The sequence below is a fragment of the Rhinolophus sinicus genome, chromosome 9 (assembly GCF_057876585.1).
Source record: "Rhinolophus sinicus isolate RSI-liver-muscle chromosome 9, RSI-T2T, whole genome shotgun sequence".
NCBI lineage: Eukaryota > Metazoa > Chordata > Mammalia > Chiroptera > Rhinolophidae > Rhinolophus > Rhinolophus sinicus.
This window is the reverse complement of record NC_142509.1, coordinates 21,745,045-21,766,071: the sequence shown is the minus strand read 5'-3', so window position 1 is coordinate 21,766,071 and position 21,027 is coordinate 21,745,045. Positions and strand designations below refer to the sequence as shown.

General features: G+C 39.5%; 1 protein-coding gene across 6 annotated transcripts in view; it reads left to right on the top strand.

Moving 5' to 3' along the window:
• HORMAD2 (HORMA domain containing 2) overlaps nucleotides 1-15,927 on the top strand; it is a 70,269-nt gene extending 54,342 nt beyond the window's left edge. For 3 of the 6 annotated variants that reach the window (XM_019743038.3, XM_019743037.3, XM_019743040.3), the window contains exon 11: nucleotides 14,938-15,927. In XM_019743038.3, the coding sequence (XP_019598597.3) occupies nucleotides 14,938-15,042 (105 nt within the window). In that variant the 3' untranslated portion in view covers nucleotides 15,043-15,927. The remainder of the gene's footprint in view (nucleotides 1-14,937) is intronic. The other 3 variants (XM_074321308.2, XM_074321307.2, XM_019743042.3) reach the window with 2 other exon arrangements.
• Nucleotides 15,928-21,027: the final 5,100 nt, after the last annotated feature.

The following is a 21,027-nucleotide window of genomic DNA, read 5'->3' as shown; positions in this document are numbered from 1 at the left end:
TACATTCATAACATTCTAAATGTTTGTTTTTTCTTGTCATAGGCAATATTAGCCAAAAAGAATACCCTGTATCCCAAGTAAAAATTTAATGATGGGGAAACTTAGAAAGTGGTAGTCCAAAAACTGATGTTTACTCCAGGGTTTCCATGCAGTATTGACTGGACACTGCACAATTCCAGGGATACCTGAAACATAGACAACAATGTGAATGGCGCCCCCTGGAGGTGAGCCATGCTTGGCAGCCCTGATTATAATGAGCAAAGCTTTTGAAAATGCTCACATTTTTTTCTCCGATTCACGACTGAAGACTAGTTGTGACTGCAGTAGGACTTTTATTATTATTCCTTATGTTTTTCTGTGTGTATGTGTGCAAAAGTTCTTAGTTTTTCCTTTCTATATTTGTTTCAAAAGACTTCCCCACTGACACCGTAGGCACACTGATCTGGCATTCTCCCAGCTGTAGGTTTTCCTGAGTCAGAGAAAACGAGTGTAGTGTGAGAAGAAGCTCACCAGACATGCTCAACCAGCCCTGGGCTTCCTTATGAAGTCCCTCCCCCCATTCTCTTTCTCCCTCTACATTCTGACAGCACACGGCTTGTACCTTTATTAAGCCCTTACTTCATCTTACCTGTGTTAGGTGTTGGTTAGAGTTCGTTGTTTACACATCTGTGTTCCTTACTACCTTGAAACATTCTGCTGCCATGCCATCCTGCTGCTCCCATCACCACCAAAGCACAGTACCTTAAACCTCTGCTTTCCTGACCCACCTCTTTTACCCTTCCACTCTTTGATTCTCTTTTATTAATATTTCCTATAGTCCAGAGGAAAACGTGTGGTCTCTAGATGGGGACGATAACTGGTGGCACTGGGAAGAAAGCTCACCTCCAGAAAATATGAGACCAGGAGTGGCCCTGCGGATGGGTCTGTTCCTTGGTGACAACCCTCCTCCTCCTCATTTACTCTTACTGTGGATAGGCCTGCTCGAGCTTGAGTAAAACAATTCGAAGAGAATGATATTGTGAATTTTATAGCAGTTGATTTCAAAATGGAAATAGAACAGACAGTTTCTGGAAGGATGTTTAAGAAACTGTTAACAGTGGTTGCTTTCTAAGGGGGGCACTGAGTAGCTCTGGGATGGCAGGGAGAGTCTCACTGTACCTTGTACCTTTTGAATTTCATACTATGTAATTGTATTAGTTATTGAAATAGATAAATAAAACCAAAAAAAATGGGAGCAGGCAATTATATAACTAAGCATGAACTAAATTAATGCCATAGAAAATTCTCTTAATTATAGGCATTCAAATAAGTTAAAAATAAAAGTAGATCAGAAAAGAGGCATGATTATTTTCATTTTGTTTTAGAAACTTTGAAAATGTTTTACTGTTTGCTGGAAAAGTAAAATAAAAATTAAGTTTAAGTGTCTGCCCCTCATATAAAACTTATCCTCACTCTACACACCCATTACTTCTCGTTAGGGTTTGTTGTTGTTGTTGTTGTTTTCCTTGTCTTTTTCTCTTCAAGTGAACTTAGGGTGAATTTAAAGTGAAAATTTGACTTCTTAATGCATGTATCTTTGCCACTCTGCTTCCACCTTGTATGGAAGAACTGTTCAGGGGATGCCAGAATTCCTGTGTCATCTACTTCACCGTCTCCTTCCTGCCAGTGAGAGTAGTAGTTACAATCCGAGGTTTGGATATCACACCAATAGCGATCTTCCATCTCAGACAGTCTTGACGCCAAAGTGGTCTTGTTCTGTGTATCTTGTGGAACCTATTTCTACAGTCATTTCTGTACTTACAGTTGTACTATGTTCCTCTCAACACCTGCTAAAGTACTTTATAGAGACTAAGGTTCAAGCAAATGACCTACATACGTAGCAAGTCTATGAGAAAAAGGATATCACATTTCCAATTCTGTATCTATTATCTGTTCATCTCTTTTATGAAGAATCAGCAAACCTATGTCAAGTTTGTACATCTAATAACACTATCATGTCATTGCCTGTAGGTTTTCTCCTACATGCCACAGACCAAGAAACAACGTTTTCATTTTTATAATTACTTCAAGTATGTGCTTGAGTGTGTTTTTATGTATTTTATGTGTTTGCCTTTTGCTACCACAGAATTAGTAGTTAATTATTCTTGAAACTAGGAAAGTCACTGACATTTTTCTATTGAAAAGTATCTAATAATATTTTAGAATATTTTATAATTGTGAAAGATTAAGCCAAATAAACTTTAAGGTTTTGTTTTTATGTTCTTTTATTACCTTTCCAGTTTACAAATAGAAATAGTTTCATAATAAAGCTTTCAGCACATTGACATAAAGGAAAACAATGAAATCTCATAGTAAGCATGTTGATTATAAACATATCAAGTAATAAAAGACATAATTTTAATAGAATTAATAAACAAGTTAATGTGGAAGTTCATATTTTTAATTTAAACTTTAATTATACAAGCTATACGTGGATACATTCTCAGAGATAATTCAAAAACTATCAACAAGAATATTTCATTCCTTTGACTTTGTATTTAAAACACAGACACACACACACACACACACACACACACACACACACACAGGATGTGCTGTCCAATGTGGTAGCCATTAGCGACATAATGACTATTAGGAACTTGAAATGTGGCTAATTTGAGTTGAGACACGCTATAGGTGTAAAAATATACACTGGATTGTGAAGACATGGTATGAAAAAAGAGAATGTAAACTATCAAAAATGTTTATATTGATTACATATTGAAATGATATTTTCAATATATTGGATTAAATAAAAAAATAAAATTTAATTTCATCTGTTTCTTTCACTTTTTAAAATACATCTTTAAGAAAATTTAAAATTATGTGGCTTGTAATTGTGTCTTACATTCTCTTTCTAGTCTACAGCACTGTGTGTGTGTGTGTGTGTGCACGCGTGTATATATATGTATATATATACCATGTTTCCCCAAAAATAAGACCTAGCCAGACAATCAGCTCTAATTTGTCTTTTGAAGCAAAAATTATTATATAAGACACAGGCAATATGTTTTCCTTTATAGTTTCATCTTTTTTATGGTGTGCCACTTTTTATTTTTACTTGTGTTATTGTGGTAAAATATACATAACATCAAATAAATCATTTTAACTATTTTTAAGTGTACAGTTCAGTGGCATTAAGTAAATTCACATTGTTGTGCAATCGTCACCACCACCCATCTCCAGAACTGTTTTCATCTTCCCAAACTGAAACTCCATACCTATTAAACACCAACTCCCCATCTCTCTCCCTTGCCCCTGGCAACTACCATTCTACTTTATGTCTCAATGAATTTAACTACTCCAGGCACCTCATATAAGTGAAATCATCCAATAGCAGTCCTTTTGTGCTTGGCTTATTTCATTTAGCATAATGTCCTCAAGGTTCATCCATGTTGTAACATGTGTCAGAATTCCCTTCCTTTTTAAGACTAAATAATATTCCATTGTACATATACACTACATTTTTGTTTATCCATTCATCCATCCATGGACATTTGGGTTGCTTCTACCTTTTGGCCACTGTGAATTATGTTGCTGTTAACATGGGTGTAAAAATACCTGTTCAAGTTCCTGCTTTCAGTTCTTTGGGGTTTATATACCTTGAAGTGGAATTGCTGGATCAGATTATATTTTTAATTTATTTTTAATTACATTTTTAATTTCATGAGGAACTGCCATACTGTTTTTCATGGCAGCTGCACCGTCTTAGACTCCTCTCAGCAATGCACAAGAGTTCCGCTTTCTCCACATCATCCTTGACACTTCTTTTTTTTCTTTAATAATAGCCATCCTCATAGATGTGAAGTGATATCTCACTGTGGTTTTGATTTGAATTTCCCTAATGATTAGTGACGTTGAGAATCTTTTCATTTGCTTTGTGGCCATTTGTATATCTTCTTTGGAGAAATGTCTATTCAAGTCCTTTGCCCAGTTTTTAATCAGGTTGTTTTGTTGTTTTTAAATTGTAGGAGTTCTTTATATATTATGGATATCAATCTCTTATTGGATGTATGAGTCGCAAATATTTTCTCTTATTCCATGGATTATCTATTCATTCTTTTCGTAGTGTCCTTTGATGCACAAAAGTTTTTAATTTTGATGAAGTCCAATTTATCTATTTTTTTCTTTTGTTGCCTGTGTTTTTAGTGTCATATTCATGAAATTCTTGGCAAATCCAATGTCATGAAGCTTCCTCCTACGTTTTCTTCTTTGAGTTTTATAGTTTTAGCTCTTATGTTTAAGTCTTTGATCCATTTTGAGTTAACTTTTGTATGTGATGTAAGACTACAACTTCATTCTTTTGAATGTGGATAGCCAGTTTTCCTAACACTATTTGTTGAAAAGGCTTTCCTTTCCCCATTGAATGCTCTTGAAACCCTTATTGAAATAATTTGACAATATAAGTGAGCGTTTATTTCTGGGCTTTCTATTCTATTCCTTTGTCTATGTGTCTCTGTGTTTATGCCAGTGCCACATGTTTTGATTGCTATAGCTTTGTAGTAAGTTTTGAAATCAGGAAGTGTGAGGCCTCCTACTTTGTTCTTTTTCAAGATTGTTTTGGAATTTCAGGGTCCCTTGAGATTCTGTATGAATTTTAGAATGGATTTTTCTATTTCTGCAAAAAGAAATGTCATTAGGATTTTGACGGAGATTGTATTAAATCTGTAGATTGCTTTGGGTAGTAATGACATTTAAATAGTAAGTCTTCCAATTTAGAAACATGGGACATCTTTCCATGGTTTTATCATTTTATATCTTGCTTAAAAAGGTCTTCCCAATGCTAAAGTTATAAACAAATTTTTATGTATTTTCTTCTACTAAGTTTATATTTTTGCTTTTTACATTTGGCTCCTTAAGCTAGCTAGGATTTTTTTTTCTAGTGTGAGGACATTTTCCCATTGTGTTGGTACTGTTTGAATTGTCTGCCCTTTCCCTGCTAATTTGGATGCCACTCTTATCATAAATTAAAAACATAGATACATAGGTTTGGTTTTAGATTGCTGTTCTGTTTCACTGATCCATTTGTCTACATCTATCTGATTGCTATCGTGCTTTAATTACTCTAGTTTTATATTATGATTTGCTATCTGATAGAGCAACTCTTTTTCCCTCATAGTTCTTTTTTGCCCCCCAGTATTTTTAAGATTTCCCCATACATTTTCTCTTCTAGGTGACTATTAGAATCAGCTTAATAAGTTCCAACAGACATAATAGCAGAATTTTTATTGGAATTGCATTGACTTGATAAAATAATCTTGGGACAATAGACATTTTTACAGTAATAAGTCTTTGCATTTTGAGAACAGAAGTATTTCTAGTTTCTATCTTCCTATTATCACCATGGTACCCTGGAAACTTTCTATTTACTTGGATTAAACCCAGATTACCTCTGTAGAGCAGTTCTGTCCTGTGATGATGAGTATGTTGTACAGCTGTGATGCTTAATATGTGGTTATTGAACACTTGAAATGTGGCGAATGCAACTGAGGCACCAAATTTTAAATTTTATTTAATTTTTATTAATTTAAATGGTCACATGTGGCTAATGGCTACCATAATAGTGCGGCTTTAGGGCATATGAATAACTGTGTAATTGAACACTTTTGTAGATAGTAGAGGTAAGTGGCAAAAGAATTTTGCCGTGTGAAAGACACTGTGTGAGGCACTCTACCCTGTCATTGGAGAGAGTCTAAACACCATAATATTAAACACAAATGAATTCCTAAAGAACTTAAAACCCAGTCTCAGGTAAAGAACAAATTGTTTAAAAATATTTATGCTGTCAGAAAAACACAATTACAAAAATGTGCTGTGGGGATTTGCTCAAGAAAGAAAACTTCTATCTGATTAAAGGAGCAGGAAAGGCTTTGTGGATTAAAATACTTTCAGAGATTGACCTTGAAGGAATTATTTAAAATTTAAAATGAGTAAATAACAGAAGTTTTTGTTTTCTGCATCGTGAAGGAAATAGAGAAGAGGGAAAGGAATGAAGTGTGTTTGGGGAATGTAACTATCTTAGTTTCCTAGGGCTGCTGTAACAAATTACCACAAATTTGGTGGCTTAAAACCCCAGAAATTTCTTCTCTCACTAGAGGCCATAAATCCAAAATCAGTGTCTCTGGATCGAAATCAAGGTGTAGGCAGAGACATACTCCCTCTAGAGGCTCTAGGGGAGATTCTGTTCTTTGTCTCTTCCAGCTTCAGGTGGCGGCTGGCATTCCATGGCTTGTGGCCACATCACCCGAGTGTCTGCCCCATTTTCCAGGCTTCCACACCAATCCAGTGTGGCTGGAGCAGGGGATACCTGAGTCAGTAGGATTGATAATAGCTATCAGTCTGAATGACTTTCTCATGTGTGATACTGTACTAGGCACTCTATCTGTACTATTCCATTTACTCATTACAAGAACTCTGTGTGGGCATTAGGGGATGAGAGAGGAATCTAAGGTGACTATGTTTTTGACCTTTGATGATCGGGAAATGGTGATTTACACAAATTGAAAACTCATGAGGAAAAATTGGTTACAAAGGGAAAACAATGAACTCGGCTTTTGCTGTGTTTAGTTTGAGGTCCCAGTGGGCTATGCCCCAAAAGGGTCAACCCCACATAGATGCCTATGAACCTTACATGGAGTTCGGGTGGCTTTGCTTGCAGTTTCCTACTTTTGTTTTCCGCTTTGAGTTGAAGAAGCAAATTATAAGAAGCATTAAATTTGAAATCAGGAAACCTGGGTTCACGGCTTCCACTTACTAAAATGAATGAACTGGAAAAGTCATTTCACTTCTCTGAGCTTTAGTTTCCACATCTATAAAAAGAGGAATAAATCCCCCTCCCTGCCTTCACACAGTTATTGTGAGGAATAAATGATATAACATTTGTGACGTTCTTAGCACAATATATGGTCTATTGTAAGCATTCAAATGTTTGTAAAAAGAAAAGCAAAATTTTTAATATGTCAAACTTAAGTATTTTAATTTGAAGGTGATGGATCTTAAAGCTATCTGGATCTTCAGCAGCAGTAACATTAATTTTAAAAGACTATTATTAACTCCCTTTCCCATTGTCCATACTTTTACCACGTAAGTGCCACCCAAGACAAATTCCCTCCCTTTGTAAGCAAATGACCTGAACTCTACTTCACAGAAATAATTAAGGTCATAAGTATGAGTCATTCAACTTTGTATCCCCGTATTTAAAGATGTACCTATATTTATATCCACTTTTACCTCCTTCCCTCCAGACCTCAAGTAATACCACATCTCTCGTCCAAAGTGAATACACTTTCTATTATATATGTGCTCTCAATGCAAGTTCCTCCATCTGGAGCTCCAGGACACATAGCTAATGCCCTGCGGACATCTTCATTTAGATGTCTCACCTCCAATTCATAAGCTTAAAACAGCGTCAATTATTTCTCCATCTGTCCTCCCCACCATCTTCCCATCACCCCTATCCTTAGCTTCTTTTGATTCCCATCTTGGTCAGTGGCGTTACCAGAAGCGGGTAATTTTTGTCATTTTTTACTCCTTTCTTTCCTTTGCTGTCCCTGTGCTCATTCCAGTAATGATCAAGTCATGTTAGGGTTTGAGTTCCAGCGTTCATTCTCTCTCTCCTGAGCCCTCTGCCTTATTAGTCCTCCCCTCTCTAACTTCACCTCTGCTCTTGCTCTTGCTCAGATCAGTTCTCTTCTGAAGCGGCCTCATTGCTTCTTGTCTCACTCCTCTCCAGTCGCAGTGCGGCCATAGGGGCCTTTCTAAAACAAATCTGCTCTTAGAGCCCTGCGGTGGCGGCGCTCCATGACAGTACAAAGTCCAAACTTCAGGGAATGACAGTGTCTTAGCCTACCACCCCATGCCCTTCCTGTTAGTGCAACTAAACTTTCCCCGATTCTCCAGAGGTATTCTGTTTTATATCCCTCTGTCTGTGCTCCTTTTGTCTAGAATGTTCTCTCTAAAACCTCAGTTCCTAATGGCATTTGCCTGGTGAACGTCTGCTCATCTTGAACTACTTAGTTCAAGCTTCACCACCTGTTTGAAGCCTTGCCAGGCCTCCCCAGGAAGAGCTGATAAGATCTTTTTGGAACCTCTGCTGTACCCTATGCATGACTCTATCACTTCATCTGTAACCAGTTTGTTTCCCCCACCAGGCCCCCTTGGAGGACACGGATGTGCCTTGACCAGTTTAGTATCTTTAATGCTTATTAGCACAATGTCTGGCACAGAAGGTGCTCAAAAACATTTGTTGAATAAATGAATTAATTATAGAACTTTTAAAGCCATATGAGTTGAGGCCTTAGAAAATGTGGAAGAAGGGAGAATTGATATAATGACTTTTGAAGATTAGTGGAAATATGTGGCTTTGCCTCTGAGGAGGGTACATACTTACCTCCTAAACAGAGATAGCCATGGTCCAGAACGCTGCTCACAAACTACAGAAAATCAAGAATGGAAATCAATGGGCAAACTTCATAAACCCCAGTAAAATACGAGACACTTCCCAACATAATCAGAGAGCTCACAGCCCGCTGGAGTGGCAGTGTTCTCTTGAAGCATTTCTTACAGCTCACTCATCACAATGTTAACATGAGCTACATTTATGCTAATAGCGTTTATTTTATAATCGCTGTCGATCTGCCTTTCACTGTGCAAAAAAAGGTAAATGTCAAGGGAAAGGAATCAAAACTAACATCCCTGCTTTCACAACTCACTTAGAGGGGCACAGACCCTCTCTGAACCATAAAATTCCTTGACCTGGGAACTTCCAAATCCAAAGATTCTATACTTGATTCCATAAATCGATACTGGTAAGGAAGTGGTTTTCTAAAGAGAAAACATTTTGCCAGATCTGACCTGACACATAAGTTTGAAGTAAGCGAAATTCACTGCACTTTCACCCCAGGCACATAGAGTACTCATGATATTTCCTGGTTGCCTGGGGCTGCCCCCAAACCCCACCTTGGTTCCCCACATCTCTTAATGCAAAGTAAGCACTGTGGCCTGAAGGCTCTTTCAATGTGAAAACTTACCTAACTTCTTTCCAAAGCCTGTGAGGCCCTGCTGTTAGCAGGCTGCCACTTGGAGACCATTTGATAAGTTAATTGCACTAACATCGTATTGAATAATAGTTCCAGGGGAATTTACACTTTTAATAGGAGTGTGTGTTAGATACGTAACACTTCACCCTAACAGCCAATAGAATAAAGGGACATTTCTTACTGTCCCATTAACCTTCCATGTCTTTTCATGATTTAGTATCTTTAAATATGCTGAATCTTCCATCTAGAATGACCTCTCCCACTGCCCCCCTCCACCATCCCCAGTCTGGTGAACGAACTCCTACTCATTCTTCAAGACCCAAGTCAATATCCCTTTCTGCTAAGAAGCCTTCTCTAAATTCCCCAGGCTGAGTAGTCCTTCCCTCTTGACTTTTATAAAACGTTGTATACTAGCTGTCTCAATTTCTTTTATTTACAAAACTTCATATACTTGCGGTCTCAATTTTTATGCACTCTTCAACTGACTTCAAGGGGACTTCTGCCCCCACCAATCCATTGCATCTAGTAACCTCCATGTGACTAAATCAAGTGGACATATTCAGGCCTCATCTTCCTTACACCTGATACTATTCACTACCGTCACCCCTTTTATTTTCTCCACTCCCTCTTCTTAAAACTCTCTTCCCTTGACTTTCTTTATATGACAATCTGCTAGTCTTATTTCTCTTTCTCAATCTTTTTTGTTGGCTCATCTTCCACGTAATCTCTAAATGTTGGAGTTCCCTAAGGCTATGTCTTGGCCCCTTTCCCTTCTCACGCTCTGATCCTTCAATAAGCAAACTCGTCCACACCCATAGCATTAATTAGCCTCCATAGGATGATGACACCCAAATTTACATCTCCAACTCATTCCTCTCTCCTGAGCTCCAGACTTCCATATACAGCTGCCTCGTCAATATGTTCACTTGGGGTTTCGCGGGTACGCCAAACTCAGCAGATTCAAAACTCCCATTGTTTTCTACTTGAGAGAACAGTACCTCTATCTATAAAGTTAGCTAAACCAGAAACTGGGGGTCAGTGATTGACCTACCTTCCTTTCCTTTACCATCATATTCTTCTGACTCTACCTTCTAAATATTTCTCACTGTTGACTTCTCTCCATCTGCACTGCCACCCAAGTTGTCACCTGACTACTACAATGGCATGACTCATCCCCCTGCATCCACTACCTTTCTACATTGCAGGCAGAGTACTCTTTGAAGTTTCATTCATTCATTCATTGAAAAATATTTATTGAGCCCCTATTATGTGCAATTTGTGACCAAGACAGGCATGTCCCTGATCTCTTGGAAGACTACTTAAGAGGATATAATTGTGGGGCCTACCTTAATTGTAATGGGGACAGGAAAAGTTTCTTTGAGAAAGTCATTTTTCACTTGAGATCAGAAAAAAGTATAAGAATTAACTAGAGAAGGGAAAGAGCATTTTAGGCAGAAGAAACATCATATACCAAGGTCCAAAATCAGAAAGAAGCAAGATATGAGAAAACTGAGAGGGTAGAGAGCGCGAAGTAGAGTGGAGGAGATGAGGCTGGTACTGCTGGGTGCAGCCCGGCCTTGTGGTGCAGGGACTGGAACTGGGAGGTACTCAAGGGGTCTCGGGACCCCCTCAAATGGCCTGCTCGAGGGAATGAGGGTGTGAGTGAAGGCGTGAGCATTTTTCTCAGGATCTTTCATCAGGATCTTATAGTCAACCTGTGACCCCATCTCCCACTTTAGAAATACAAAGAGCCACTAATGGTGTATGAAAACCCAAAGTCTGGACTTTGGACTTTGTCCTAAAAGCAGTGAGATGCCATTGGAAATTATTAAGCCCAAAATGGACAGATTGTAAAATCTACAGGGCAGGGATTTTTATCTCTTTTGTCACCGATGTGTCTCAAGCACCTAGAACGGTACCATGCACAGAACTGACACTCAGTAAATGATTGCTGAATGAATAAATGTCTATTATGGCTATTGAGTGAATGTCTGTTGTATTATACTGCATTATATTATAATCGTGTCTCTCCCTTATAAGACTCAGTCCTTGCAAATGACTGTGTCTTCTTCTTTTTTTTTAAAAGTTTTTTTTTTAAAGTTTTTTTTTATTTTATTAAATTTATTGGGGTGACAATTGTTAGTAAAATTACATAGTTTTCAGGTGTACAATTCTGTATTACATCACCTATAAATCCCATTGTGTGTTCACCACCCAGAGTCAGTTCTCCTTCCATCACCATATATTTGATTCCCCCTTACCTTCATCTCCCACCCCCCACCCCCCACCCCCCTTACCCTCTGGTAACCACTAAACTATTGTCTGTGTCTATGAGTTTCTGTTTCTCATTTGTTTGTCTTGTTCTTTTGTTGTTTTTGGTTTATATACCACATATCAGTGAAATCACATGGTTCTCTGCTTTTTCTGTCTGACTTATTTCGCTTTGTTTATGGTGGCCAAGACATGGAAACAACCAAAATGTCCTTCGATAGATGAATGGATAAAGAAGTTGTGGTATATATACACAATGGAATACTATTCGGCGATAAGAAAAGATGATATAGGAACATTTGTGACAACATGGGTGGATCTTGAGAGTGTAATGCTGAGCGAAATAAGTCCGACTGTGTCTTATTCCTCGTGCTATTACCAGAGATGTGGTAATAGTGCCCCGCATAGTGCTTGGCTTCATGTCAGCTTCCAAATGCATTCATTCATTCATTCAGCCAATAATTTAAGAGTACCTAGCAGATGCCAGGAACTGGGAATACAAAGATGACGAATACAGTGTCACTAACCTCCAGGAGTTTACACTCTGGATGAGAACACTGGTAAGTAAGCCTGACAATGCAGTAAATGCTACAGAAGGGGTAAGAACAGAACACAGCCCCAAGGGTGTAAGGTAAGGCCAGTGGGCAGGATAAACTCCAGAGCTGACCTCAGGCCTGGCGACGAAGGGAGGAGCAGGGCATGGTAGTGGGCATGAAAGACAAAATCTAGAGGGGAGAGAGCAGGGCCCATCCGGAGAGTTACAAGTGGCCAGGTAAGTCTGGGGCAAGATGAGGCTGCAGAGGTCGCCAGGGCCATGAAGAGTCTAGACTTTATGGACAATGGAAAGTCATCAATGGGTAGATGGTGACTCAGTCAGAAGAGCCATGTGGCCAGATTTGATACAAGACAACTTAGGCTCCGGAGTGGAGAGTATATTGGAAAAGCAGTAATAGTGGGAGTTCCAGTCCCAGTAATTGGAAGAGACGCTGCTGCCTTGGCCTAAAGTAGAGGCGGGGGAAATAGAGAAACATGGATGGATTTGAGAGACATTAAGGGGATAGAATCAACAGGAATTAGTGACTAGTTAGACGTTAGGGTGAGAATGATGGAGAGGCCATGTGTGACTCCCAGGTTTTTAACTCGGACACTTGCAGGGGAATCACAGAGAGTGAGGACAGAGATTGGGAGCCGGCTTAGAGAGGTAGATGATCAATTCCAGTTTGGACACATTGCGTTTGAGTTTTCTTTGGAACGTGCATGTGGAGACTTTTAGTAGGCAGTTGATTACACACATGGATCTGGAATTCAAAAGGAAGATACAGGCTGAATATATAAATCTGGTGGTCTTTACTTATAAATGGGAACTGATTCCCAGGAGTTACACCCAGAGAAAATGTAGAGAATAAAGCAAAAAGATAGCCAAAGACAGTAGCAAATATTCAAATGTCAAACTAAATGAATAAAGAAATAAATGACAAATGGAGGCATTTAGGAGAAGGGATCCTTCCAGTGATGTTCACATACTGCTACCAAGTCAGCTAGCTATCCAGTTGGGCTAAAGGCAAAACCTGCTTTTTGGCTTCCCAAAAGGAGAATGTTACCAAACCAAAAATGGGAAGAAAGTAGGGAAATATCATACAGCAGAAAGCGTATCTCTAGGGCTTTTTCAGACATATATGTAGATACTCTATTCCTGAGGCTCTCTCTATTGGTAAGTAGATCATAGTGGCCTCTTGTTAGTCTGTATACAAGAAACACTTTAAAAGCTATCTATTTAAAATATAACATGATGGGCATTAGAAATCATTTGATGACCATCCAGTGTTGCTCAAATCGTCCCAATAATCTGTGTAGCCTGCCTGATTGCTGGCCCTTTGCTTGCCTGGTTGGCTTTGGCATCAAATATGCAAACTCAGCCAATTGGAATACACCTGAAAAATCCTTCTTTGTATAGATAAATTTGTTGTTATTTTAGATTATTCGTTTATGTTAGGAAGTGTCTCCTGACTGATCACATACTTGCTTTTGAACACTCTAGTTTTCTGTAAACCATTGAGAGTTCCTAAGCCTCACTGGTTTTGTGGAGATTGTATACATTATTTAAAATATTTGGATTAACTCACTGCAATACAATTATCGTTCTGAAATGTATAATAAAACTCTGGTTTACTTTTGAGCAAAGAAGAAAAAGAGAACAAAACTATTAAACTATCAGGTCAACTTGTCATTTGAGGATTTGTATGTCCATCTTCCTTTCTTCCCAGTGTACCCAGATTTGATAGAAGTGAGAATAATTTCATTTGAATGAAAAGAATGCCCAAGCAACATTTCTAGAAAAGCTGAATTTTACCAAGTACTTTTTCTAATAGCCACACTGTAACAAGTTCATCTCCTAGATAGTAAAGAAGTTGGGTTCTTTGGGTTTTTATGTTGCTATTTCCTTCTTTTAGAGCAGACCCTTTCAAACTTTTACATATTTAAGCAAACCAGTTATTTGATGAGCAGCTCTAGTCATTTTCTCAGAGTTGTTTTTTTGTTTTGTTTTGTTTTGTTTTGTTTTGTTTTTTGTTCTATATGGGCGATGTCTTAGTTTAAGCTGAAGGGAATTAGTGGTCTCTGAGATCAGAATTTCAACTGCTTTCTAAAACTAAAAGTGAGTGATTAAATTAGCCACCTGACCCAATCTTTGATTCTAAATGGTACTTAAATACTTTATTGATAGTCCCACTATTTTGTTGTAATAACATATCAATAATAATAAGAGCAACCTGCATCTATAACAAAAGAAAAGGGGTAATGTTGCAACCTCTGCCAGATATTCTGAAAAGTCTTACTTAAAAATATTTATCTTATTCTATTTTCCTACCAAAGAAAGAACAAAGGACATGGAAAATCCTTTCCTCCCATCTAGTGGCTAGAAAATATAAAATGTCCTCTATGTGTTTCCTGGAATTTCAGGCACTAGAAATTGTCTGACAAATTATAATGCATCTAGTTGTTCACTCGGTTAAGCATAAATAAGTTCTAAAATCTTTACCAAAGCTGAACCCAATGGAGAATTATATATCTATAATGACTTACTAATCAAATTCCCTTTAATCAATAACGTACACTTCACTTCAAGCAGAAAGAAGGGCCATGGTCCCTCCCAATTCATTAATCGGAGCCTATGATAGAAAAGATAAGGCTGTACATTTCTGCCAACTGAAATTGGGACTTAGATTATATTTGCCACTAAAGTAATCGGTGCCCTAGATCTCTCCTGACCCTTAATTGCTCCTTGTTGGCCCCACACCTTGACAACTCTTCCCTCAAGAGTTGGATGTGCTGAATTCACTAAAGAGAGCCAAGAAACTGTCCCTGTGAAACTGGTTGCCTCCAGGGGACCTCAGCTCCTGAAACTTGGAATACCAGACTCTGATACTGGCAGCAGGGCCTCCGTGCAGGGCCAAACCAGCCCACAGGAAAGCAGGTTTGGATCCGTTATGCAGCTCGAAGGATTAATGCTCTGTCTGCCTGTCTTGTGTATGCCTTGTTGCAGACGTCAAAATCTCTGCTGAATTGTGCCTCTCTCTCGTGATTCTCACAGATTCAAAGAATGAATTTAGTATACAGTCAGCAAAGTTCTGAGAGCTCCAAGAAGAAGAGGAAGGTCGGCAAACCAGTAAAAGTCTTCACCCCTGACAGAAAATGAAAGTTAAATGCCTTTGCTCCAGTTATTCTAAAATACTTCTATTTTGCAGCAAACATTCATGAAGTGTCTTAGAAGGAAAGTTAAGTTCCTATCACCAAAACCTTTTACAAAATTTGTTGCTCAACGTTTTGAGTCCGTTTACTAAGTGCTAAATGACTGGGTAGCAGATGGGTTCACTTTGCCACAAGGAAATAGGGTCACGAGGGCTGCCTTGAGATAGCATTACTTCAAGGCTAAGTTAGAGATGAGACACCTTTCATATTTATAAAAGAACCACAGCAGCTATTTTGAAAAGAAGTAAGCTGTTGTTCTCAAAGGACAGAGGGTTTTCTTTGCATAATTAAACTCCCCAGGTATTTAGACTACTGTGAAATGTTTTAACTTGTTGTAACCTGTGTATTGGAATCACTCTAGAGCTTTATTAGAATTCCCACAGAATGGCATAGGATGCGTGTGATGGTGCTTATCCAGGTATGTTTTGTGTTCACTTCAATCACGAGCTTGATCAGCTAAGTGTTGGACCAAACTGGATTCTCCCTGGAAAGTTCCTCATATCTGGCCCTAGCCCTGTTCTTTTGGACAACCCAAGACTTGGAAATAGGCTGCAATGCAGAAGCCTGTCTCCCTTCTTACAGCCCATGTTGAATGCATCCCAACAGGCACTTCAATTTACACCTCAAGTCTGTAACCTGCAGATGATATTACTAGTTCCTTCCTTATTCTGGAAGAATTTTGATAGACTTAATGATTAGTATCGAATGCATTATAAATGACTTAAAGTGTTATTTTTAGTAATTATATAACATGAAATTTAATAATTTAAATGAATAGGACCAATAAATTAAATGTTAAGCTTTCTGGTTAAATAAACCAAAATGCAAGGTATTTTTTGGTTCATCTTTTCTTTTTCACTTAGATCAATGTTTTTCCAAGTATAGTAAGGACATTAGCGCCTGGAGTGCTTGTTAAACTATGGGTTACTGGGTGTGCTTCATTTCTACTAGCTCAAAATTAAAGGGGTTGGGACCCTATGAAAAACTCCCTGGATTCTAATGTACACAAAAGATCAAGAACTGGGACCTCTGACCTTGATTAATAGGAGAATCTCTGGGGCCAGACATGCACTTCAGCTGGCAGAAGGCTGTGTGTTATTATAAGAGAGGGAAATCAGAGGGCACCTGCCTAGTCAGCACCTGGACTCTCGCCCATTTCTGACTGCCTGTAGGCAGCCTGCGTACTGGGGTCTTGTATTGGACTGTCCACCAGGGCCTGCCAGGGAGGGCATTTTCTCTTCTCCCAGCATGTTAAGTATATCGCATAAGTTGACTCTGCCACTAAAAGGCAAAGGAGGGGGAAGGTATTGGGCTTATTATGTCCTTGATAGAATTGTAGCCTGAGTCACCACAGTTTTTTTTAAAGAGAATAATATAACGAGATTAGCTGTCTACGAGAGGGATTAGGTTTATTTTGTGTCTCTCCAGAGGGCAGATCTAAGACCAAATTGTTGAAAGCTATAGGAGGTCAATTTGGCTCGGTATAAGGAATAAACTTTTTAATTCCACAGGTTGTCAAAATTTTGAAATGGGCTGCCTTGTGAGGTAATGAGAGTATCTCCTCTACAAGTGTTTGAACACGAAGGAGTTTTACAAAGACTCTAGGAGTCTTTGACACTCAAAGCAAGTGAGTTATACAGAGAAATTAGTCGGTCTGGATTTCAAAAGGAATCATTTTGTTTAAAAGGGGAATTTAGCTCTCCATCTATATTTACAATTTTCATAAACTTAGCCTAAGGTGGATTCTAGACTTTAAGTCAAAGTCTAGAATCTGAATTTGTCTAGAAATGTTCTATAGTTATTTTATTGTTTCTATTAATCCCACCCCCACCCCACCCCAACAAACAGTCTTTTATTAATGCCAATAGGTGGAAAGTGTATGTCTGATGCAATGTATTTGTGAGGCAGCAGAGAGAAATTGCTGGGCCTATACCCTTGGCTGGGCACTCAGGGAAGATCTGTAATCAGCAGGATCTAAGAACCATGGAAATGTGAACCAGCTGATTTTACATGGCAGAGCTCATACATGCAACCAGCTATCAAGATTGGAGGGTATTCAGTTCTATTTACTGAATGATTGATTAAGAGGAAAAAATTGTTTTTCTAGTCTATTCATTTCTGTCCTTAATAGTAATGGAATGAGTAAACACAAATTCATCAAGAAGCTGGAACTTCAGTGAAAAGAATGAAAACTTAGACCCCAAGCTGGGGAGCCAGAGCTGTCCCACACTAGCCATTCCCTCACCCTGACTGTGCTTGGTTCATCAGTGTGATTACAAAGATTAAATGATGATAACTTGGAAACTGGGACATTGTTAAATTAAAAATTATGCAGGGGAAATTTGACTTTGGCTGTTTGGGGTTTTTCTGCCTTTACAGAAAGTTAGTCTAGCTGGAAAGAGATGGGTTAGGCTTTTGATTGCCGCCAGCCTTTGAAGCCAGGCACCGAAACCGCACCTTCATTTCCCCTCTAGCAGGTCCCTCTGGTGTCTGGGTTCTTTCATTCTCCAGCTCACCTCTGCCAGGAAGAGGCTGGAAATAAGGCTGAACATTTTGTCAGTAACAAAGTTGTACTCACACAAGTTCAAAGTTGTGTATGTCTTTTTAAAATAACATTAACCATTAGAGCCAGTTTCCGTTGTGTCTTAAAATGATCAACTTACGGTTTCAACCCCAGCAGTACTGAATCCTTAGAGATTGCCACAGATTCTGATAGTAAAAATGACTCTCAATGATACTCACCATCATTCAGAAGGATGACCCAGACGATTCAAGGAGACTTACACATTCTGCTGGTGAGAGCTAAGGCAAGATCTCCCCCATTGTATGAGTCCAGATTCTACACACATGAGCGAAGGGCTTTGTTTATCCCAAACGTGTCCTCTTTAGAAATAATGAGTTCGCATTTTAAAAAAATAGTATTTGAAGTGCGATTTTGTGTTTGTATAATGAGGCCCTGGCTGAGACTTGCTATTGTTTTCAGTTTCCGTAGAGGATGAGGGCACCACTGAGGCCCTTTGGTGATGGAAGGGCAAGGCCAAGGCCAAGGTCCCATCAAGAAATGCAGAGACTTGAGGTACTAATCTGCTCATATCACTTCCCCTTTGGGGTACGACATCCTGCAAATAGGGTTTTACCTTCTGGGAATGTCAAGGTTGTCGAGATTGCCTCTTGTATGGTGTGGTGGGCTCCCAAGTATGGCGAGCTGACTGTGGGCGCGCTGTAGGGAGACTGATGCCTGCAGCCTGGCTGGAAGTTGCCCGTAAGATTTGCTCAGTAGGGGACTCTGGGAAAAAGTCTCATTAAACATTTTAGACTGGTCTTAACTGTGACATGAGGTTCAGCAGTACAAGGGTTTCCCCACGGCAGGGGTGGAGAGGGAGGCTAATTGAGATAGCCAGAAACAGCTAACACAGATTGGTGGAGCACGGAACATACTTGGAGACTCAACTACTTAGCGACGGAAAGCTGGAATAAGAGTGGATTTTTTTTTTGCGGGGGTGGGTGGGTAGGGGGTTGTTATTTGGGTATTGTGGGACTCCTGAAGGCTGGGGAAGGCTGGAGCATCTAGATTCCATTTGGATAATTTCTGATCAGCTCTAGAGTAAACAGGCAAAGTTAGGTTTTCATCTTCCTTTTAGCAAGGTAATTAAAAGACTTAGTCTGCTGGCTTCAAGACTTAGTCTGCTGGCCATTTTCTAGACAAGTTAGAAACTCTGTCCCTCAGTTTATTTTATCTGTCACAGGATAATAATGGTACCTACCTGGTAATGCTGTTGTGAGGGTTAAGCAAGGCGATTCAAACAACCTGCCCAGCTCCCGGTGTTCATCATTATTCCTGTGTTTTCAACTTGGTGCATCTTCTTCCTTAGTCGCAAGAGTTGGGGATCCCCGTGCTGCTTTTTGCCTCCTCACAGATCCTGCAGCAGCATCTTCTCCGAGCCCGGGCTAGCCCTGGATCCATGCTCCGATCGCCTCTGTTCTGAGCACTCTCCCCACTCCTCTCCCCAAATTGAAATTCCTTTTCCCTCAAGGCAGTTGGATGGAAGGGAAGCATCAGATTAAGCTTCAGGTGCTGCCCTCCCACGTTTGCATTTTAAAACAGAAGCTTGTTAACGAGAAAAATAAATCTCACTTAGGGAATGAAATATCAGAAGAGATTGGATAAACAGGGAAGAAGAAAGTCTAAGGAGAACTTTGTAACTGTCTTCAAATGCATACAGGGCTGTCATGAAATGCAGGGAACCACAGACACAATCTCTGCGTTGTTCCAAAGAGCGGAACACAGACCCAGAGTGAAGAAGTTGAGGGTGGCAGATATGGGCTCAATGTATTGAGGAATTTCTCCCCCATGCGCTAGCGAAGTGCCTGGCACGTTGGAAGGTGATCAGCATGCTCAAATTTCTGTTAGAAATTTGAGCTGTCAACTGGTGACTGCTTCTAGCTGTAATGAGTTCCCTGTCACGAGAGGTGTTCAAACCCAGTCGTCCAGGATGTTGTCCCTTTGGACAAGAATTGAATCAAATGAATACTGAAGTGTCTTCCACCTGTAAAATTCTAGGACACTTACTAATGGTAGAATTTCAACAGAGATATTTTGGAGCAAAAGGATTATTTTATAAATCTTTTCCCAAAAGACAATAGAGTGGTTAAAACTGAGGATTCTGGAGTGAGACATCGCCTGGGTTCAAACCCTGGTCATTCTGCTTGCAAGCGGTGTGACTCTGGGTGGGTTATTCACTCCCTCTGCACTTCAGTTTTCTCATCTGTAAAACGGGGGCCATAACTGTGTCTTCTTCACAGAGTTATTGTGAGAACTAAATGAGTTAATAGAAGTAAAGCACTGAGAAGGACGTCTGGCATATAGGAAGTTAAGGCTTAATACCTTTAGTGATGAGGTATTGTCTGACACCCTTGCCTTTGTACAGCTTTTTATGTCTTTCCAGTACGTGGAAGGAGGTGCTTTGTAGCATAATTGACCCTGACCTTGTTTTTTTCCTAAATAAAACGGCCAGCTATGGCCATTGTAATTAACCAGGGCACTTTGTCTCCTGTCAGCAAGCCTTAGAGCTAAACAAGCAGACAGGGCCTGTGGGGCACAGTTTATGAAGGATCCCATTCATGAAACGCAGTCATGGCTATAGACACCCTAACCCTCTGCTATATGCCTGGCAAGTGGTCGATGCCCAGTAAATATTTGTTGAATTGAATTAGATGAATTTGGCAGGGTTCTTATTATCTCCTTCACTTTATTTATTTATTTTTGATTAGATAATACATTCACATGATTTAAAATTCAAAAGGAACAAAAGGCGATAGGGAAATACATCCCTCCCACCCTGTCCCCAGCCACCCAGGTCCCCTCCCTGTAGGTAACGAACCCAACCACTTTCTCATGTGTCTTTCCAGAGCTATTTTAGGCACAAATAGGTAAACATACAGCAGGTCCTCGAATAACGTCGTTCCATTCAGTGTCATTTCATCATGACGTGGATGAGATGCTGGAGAAGCTTAACTCTTGCTTATATCAGTTAGCCTCTGGTGAAACTGGTTCGTTACCTGTCATTTCACTGCAGTACCAAAAAACTGTCAATGACGTTAAGTGAGGACTTACTTGACTAGCATCTGCACATTGGTTTCTTTTAAAACCAAGGACCACATACACTATCCTAGGCATGTTTACTGAAGTGGCCCCCGACATGGGGCAGATCATAAGCACGCTAAGGAGGAATTAGAGAAGAGCTCAGAGACAGAAAACCAACCAGGAGACTTGTGTGTTAACCCAGATATAAAGTGATTAGGGCATGGGCTAGTACATTAAAGGGGTTAATCGGGAAGAACTGTTTGAGTGGGTTCTTTTATTTTTAAGCTTACACCAGGGTAACTGTCACCACAATCAAGATATAGAGCATTTCTGTCACCCCCAGAAGTT